Genomic DNA, 6,204 nt, shown 5'->3' with positions numbered 1-6,204 from the left:
TAGTGAAGATTATTTAACAAACTTGTTAAATTTGCACTATATCTAAGGTATCTTCCTTTGAATCTAGTCATGTCAACTTATACTTTGTAAATTTTACAGGTAGAACTCATGATTTGAACATGTAGCTAAATATTATTTACATATATGTACTTTATACATACACCCCTTTATCCCTGAGGTATATAGGATCCTTCTCCTCCTCTGTCAAATCCTCATCTTCAATTTCTGTAATTTTTCTGGCCTCTGCTTGTTTTTTCAACCACTATGTGAAAATAAAAGTTAGCATTATAAACTGACATACAACATTGCACAGCTGAAACTAGATATCATACCTGCAGTTGAATAGAGAATGGTGAAAATAATTGCAAGCTTTATTTACAGAAAGCAACAAAGCATATTCCCTGGTGTAATACTTAGTTGAGAAGATAATGAGAATCTTTGATATGCTTAAAAAAAGAAACACATTACACTGAGTAGCAGAACGAGATAAGTGTTTGTTTAAGTAGAGTCATCCGTGACTGTTTATGTAGATTGAGTCATCCATGACTGTTTATGTAGAGTCATCTATGACCGTTTATGTACAGTCAGTCAGGGGTCAAAGTCGAAATTAACAGGAAATACTTGCTAAATGCAAATTAAAAACAGAAATTGCGAGTTAAAAGCGACCTCTGGTCGCTAACTTTTGCGAGTTAAAAAAAGGAACTTTTTTCAGATTTTTTTTCCGGTTTATTCCAGGGATGTGCAATTAGCATTGCCTCATGCCCGGAGCTACCATTTTTGGGGTCGGGCTAGTGATTTTATGCACAGAGGTAGCCCCTCGAGCTAGTAGAAACTAGATTTCATTGATATGGTGGCCATCTCAAAGGGCCCCGCTTTCAGCAACGAACATGAAAATGTAAGGTAGCTGAAAAGGGGTTATTTTGAAGAGGAACATTTGTGTACTATTAAGGGATGTGTTGTTTGAGTCCAAAGGGCTTCTATGTCATCCTTGTTATAATAAAAAATGACACGAAAATCATGAATGCTCAATACCCTCTATCAAAAAACGGCATAAAAATCGTGAATGTTGCATATCCTCTATGAAAAGTTTTTGCATATCCTCTATCAAAATATGGAAGGAAAATCACAAATGTTCCGTACCCTAAGTCAATTGGTAAAGTTTGAAGATGACTGGACTTGAGGGAAAGAAATTATGCACCGAACAAAGATTTTAAACAGAGAGGCTATTTTTTACCTTGACCTAGAAACTTCCTTCAAGGTCACTGCACATCAATTGACCAGTGGCACTCTGTGAGTGAAGTATGAGCCACACTGGACCAAGGGGAGAGAAGATATGCTCCGGACAAGGATTTTTCATATAATTCTGCTATGACCTTAACCTTAGACCTAGAAACATGGTTCAAGGTCACTGCACACCCTTTACCCAAAGGCATTCTGTGGGTGAAGTATGAGCCAGATTGGGCCAAGGAGAGAGAAGATATGCTCTTGACAAGAATTTAAAAAGAGAGGCTATTTTTGACCTTGACCCTTAAACTAGAAACTTCGTTCAAGGTCACTGCACATCCATTGACCAGTGGCACTCTGTGAGTGAAGTATGAGCCAGATTGGACCAAGAGGAGAGAAGATATGCTCTGGACAAGGATTTTTCATATAATTCTGCTATGACCTTAACCTTTGACCTAGAAACATGGTTCAAGGTCACTGCACACCCTTTCCCCAAATACACTCTATGGGTGAAGTATGAGCCAGATGCTCCGGACAAGAGATCTCGGACGGACAGATGGACGGACGGATAGACTGATCACTATAGGGTGGCGGCAGAGTGGGGCCCTAATTAAAATTACCCATGTAATACATGAAAAGCACTACAGGTATTTTTATTCACTTTTTTGCTATTACATTCCCAAGCAAATGAAAAATATCCAGGTAGCATTCTCCTATAGTTCGTAAATATCCATAATCTCATCCATTTTGCAGTACATGTACTATCTGGCTTATTTACTTCTTAAAATGATCGGGTTTTTTTTCCTAATCCGAATTTCCTCCATTTCCTTGTTTATAGTAAATACATGTAGATATTTACGATCACTTAATCAACTAGAGGAAAAGTGTTATGTGATTTTCAAAAAATATATTTCCTGTGTATTTAATGACTCTGCTTCAATTTAAATGAGATATTGCATGGACCAGAAAAAAGGAAGATAATTTATTTTTAAACTCATTTTTTTTCAATCATAATTATTGATTTATATATGATTAAATTTTTCTAGAGAGAATTCAACTTTAATTTAAAAAGAATGACCTTAAGACTGACTTTTTCAACGATAAATTACTGTTTTATTTTCTTTCATTGTTAGTTGCTACTCCCCCCCCCCCCCCCCCCCCCCCCCCCCCCCCCCCCCGTTTGAGCTATAAAACCACCTAAATTAACTCACAAGGTGTAAATAAGTTTTCTATGAAAATATTCAAATAATTCTTATGTTAATTTAATTACTATGTGAGGAAAAAATATGCTAGTGAAAGTTCAATATTGCTAGTAAGAAAAAATTCCACTACCTAAAATTTGCTAGTGGTCAAAAAAGTTAATTTCGATCCCTTCAGTTACTCAGTTTTAATTAGTACTTGACATACCTCTTCCTCTAGGTGTGTCTGAGATTCTCTGACAGGTGTTGGGAATACTCGGGGTGTGAACTTAATCTCAATTTTACCAACATCTCTTGTGGGTACTCCATTACTTGCATCTTCAAAAATACTTTTACCTGCAGAAAAGGGAGTTTTAAGTCATTTATAGTAAGATTGATCCAATCTTATTCTATCAAATATGTCTATATTAACAGATGTACATTCAATTCATTTAAACATAATTTATATCATTCACTCATAAACTTAAACATAAAGATATTATTGAATCGGAGAAACATTTTGTATAAATATTTTACAAATGTTCACTCACTTTTCCTTTTCTTTTCCTTCCTCATTTCTTCTTTACGAGCAGCCTCTTTGGCTCTTTCCTCTTCCATGATTCTGTTTTTCTCCTATAAATTATCAAAGCACATGTATTTTTGTAATAAGAATTTATAATCTTATTTCAGTTGCATACAATCTCCTTCTCAATAAGTTTCCCAAGTATCTATCCACCTGTAGGCAAAAACTACAGTACATAATGTTGGTCTATCAAATTGACCTGTAGGAAAGAACTATGGTACATAATGTGGGTCTACTGACCTGTAGGCAAGAACTATGGTACATAATGTGGGTCTATTGACCTGTAGGCAAGAACTATGGTACATAATGTGGGTCTATTGACCTGTAGGCAAGAACTATGGTACATAATGTGGGTCTATTGACCTGTAGGCAAGAACTATTGTACATAATGTGGGTCTACTGACCTGTAGGAAAGAACTCAGTACATAATCTTGGTCTTGTGAACACTGATATTCTCCTGCACATTTTATTTTCATGTGTACCTGTTCAGCAGCTTGGCTCTGTTCCTCTTTCCAAATTTCAAGTTCCTCCATGGCTTTTTTCTTTTCAGATTCTTTGATGTTTGCAATTCTGTCTCGCTCTTCTTGTTCGAGCTATATCAGAAAAACATTTAGAAGGAACACAGAGTCATTCTCTACTGATTCTCTATTAGAGTAAATTTTAACAAATAATTCAGTAACTACAAAATAATGACACATCTTTATGCTTATTTACCTTCATCATTTCATTCATGGCATATTTTTCACTTTCGCGCTTTTTCTCAGCCTTTTCTTTGGCAGATAATTCTGCCCTCTCTTGGTTTCGTTTGATGGCATCATCTTTAATTTGTCTTTTGAAATCTTTATCATCTACCAATATGAGGGGTTAAACAGGTCCAGCACAATCTCTTGATTAAGCTATATAGCTTGAAATAGCTATATAGCTTTATTAAGCTATTCAAAATAGCTTGATAAAGCTATTTATATGCAGGTTTTCACAAAAATGTTATTTGTACAAAATAGACAAAAAGTCGCAAGTATTTGACTATTCATATATGTAATATGGGTTCCCGTTATCAAATCAACAACCCAAATCAAAGATAGTTCTAACATTGCAGCATTTGAATACTTTTAAGCAAAAGATGAATTTCTATTGTTTGGGTAACTGTACACTACCTTGTGTGCGTTGAGGCATGGATAAGTATGATTGCTTCTCATTGTACTGAATTATTACCAATCAATTATTTTGTTGACCATAATTGGCCTCCTTTATAATTTCATTGAAGAAGTAACTGTATCAATTACTTTATATAGCCCCAAAAATTTTAGAACTTTGAGTACAAAGTCTCTTAAGGAGACACAATTTGATGAGTGATTTTTACATGCATTATTTTCATAAGAGTTCAAGGTTGAATATCATCACTGCACCAAGGTGCGACTTTTTGTGCATACTTGGAAAATAACACATTTGAGAAAAAAGTGTGATAAAATAGCTAAATCAAGCTATTCTGAATAGCTTAATAAAGCTATATAGCTAAATCAAGCTATATAGCTTAATCAAGAGATTGTGCCGGACCTGTTAAAATGTTCACAATGACATAATTACCCAATTAGTAAAATATACCATTGACAGATCAACATGGAGCATTATCTTTAGAGGTAGTTACCTGTTTTTTCGTGATGTAACTGATGCCATAGCTGGGGCTCTTTTTTCAGAAGTTTGAACACAACAGCTCCATTACCGATCTGTGCTGTACTGGACACATCATCAACGCTCTCATGTAGGAAACATTCAAAGAAGTAAGGTGGGTAGCTTACCTGAAATTTATTATTTATAATTTGTTTTAATAATATATATATATAACTTGAAGTTGAAAAAGTTTCAAAAATGTGAATGAATTCTTTTTAAAAGAAAATGCATGTAAATGCCAGCTGTTACACTTAACCTTTACAGTTCTATAACCATTTCTTATAACAGTTAAACTTTGTAATGGTGAAATTAAAAAAAGCAGAGGAACTTTCTTTTGTAAAAACACGAGCATGTGACACTTACACTAGCAACTAAAAATTTAAAGATAAACAATCCTTTGTAAATTTGAGAACGCAAAAAAATTCTCACAACATATAGTGCTTGTTACCTTTATGTAGTCCTCTGATGAAAGTATGTCGACTTTATTACCCTTCACCCCTTTTAATGGCACAGTAAGAAAAACCATTTTCTCCGTTTCTTCCCATGTGTAATCTCTTACAGCTAAAGGCATCTTTATAACTTCAATTTCTAACAATGTGTGTTTGTTTACATTCACGACAAGCACAAGCTTGAGGTACTCGAACTTCTAGAATGAACGAGTCCACCATATTGGTTTTACCAACTAATCGCCGTCTTCGATAAAAGATAATTATCCAATGAAAACTGACGTACCATTTATTGAGCGTTGTCTACATAAATAAAGGGGCAGTTAACTCCTACAATCAGCTAAGAAAGTACGGAAACACTTTTGGATCAAAACCATTTAACTGTTATATAAATACGAATCAATTTGTTATAAATGTTAGAATAGTAACAGCACAAGGGCTTTCTAGCAGTGTGTGAAAGTTTGTTTAGTATTATTATTATTTAATCATATACCAACTAACTAGTTCCACTTGGTATATTTCGAGTTCACTGGGATAAGATAAGATTTATTGATCCCAATTTGGGGCCCCTCAGGGCATACAAGTAAAGAATTATATACACAAGAAGAAATTCAAAATTGATAGTAGCAACATGTCGATATTAAGAGAAAAGAAAAGAAACTAACTAAAGAAGATGATGATGATTATAGCAGATGGGGATTACCAATAATAAATGCTTTAAAAAATATATATATATACATATATATAATTAGCAAACGTACAAAGATTTGTAACATGTATATTTGTACTAGAGTATTAATAATTTAATATTATTACTCTTTTGCATTTATTTGGTTCTTTTTAACATTATATAATTCACTATTTCTTATTTTAAAAAATATTGATTAGAAAATTACCCAACTTGATAAGCAATATATCATTCTCATTAGACATAATCCACAAAAATTTTTCTTTATTTGTTAAACTATAAAATTTTTTATTATTTCTAGCAATATTCTCAAAAAATTCATGTTTATCATGTTTATATAATGGACATTCAATCAGTGAGTGAATCTCATCTTCCACACAATTCATGTCGCACATTCTACAAATCCTTTCATTTCTT

General features: G+C 33.6%; 1 protein-coding gene across 1 annotated transcript in view; it reads right to left on the bottom strand.

Annotated features, from left to right (window-relative positions):
• The window catches only part of LOC133181639 (dynein axonemal assembly factor 4-like), an 8,994-nt gene extending 3,636 nt beyond the window's left edge, over positions 1-5,358 (bottom strand). Inside the window, exons 1-7 of the mRNA XM_061316185.1 lie at positions 5,102-5,358; positions 4,631-4,781; positions 3,700-3,833; positions 3,468-3,578; positions 2,954-3,035; positions 2,632-2,759; positions 162-262 (exon numbers count right to left, since the gene is read on the bottom strand). Of these exons, the coding sequence (XP_061172169.1) occupies positions 162-262; positions 2,632-2,759; positions 2,954-3,035; positions 3,468-3,578; positions 3,700-3,833; positions 4,631-4,781; positions 5,102-5,224 (830 nt within the window). The 5' untranslated portion in view covers positions 5,225-5,358. The remainder of the gene's footprint in view (positions 1-161; positions 263-2,631; positions 2,760-2,953; positions 3,036-3,467; positions 3,579-3,699; positions 3,834-4,630; positions 4,782-5,101) is intronic.
• Positions 5,359-6,204: the final 846 nt, after the last annotated feature.

This window comes from Saccostrea echinata, unplaced genomic scaffold (genome assembly GCF_033153115.1).
Source record: "Saccostrea echinata isolate AGI-Se365-2 ecotype Australia unplaced genomic scaffold, CSIRO_AGI_Sech_v1 ptg000009l, whole genome shotgun sequence".
In the NCBI taxonomy this organism is placed as follows: Eukaryota; Metazoa; Mollusca; class Bivalvia; order Ostreida; family Ostreidae; genus Saccostrea; species Saccostrea echinata.
This window is presented reverse-complemented; position numbering and strand designations above follow the sequence as displayed.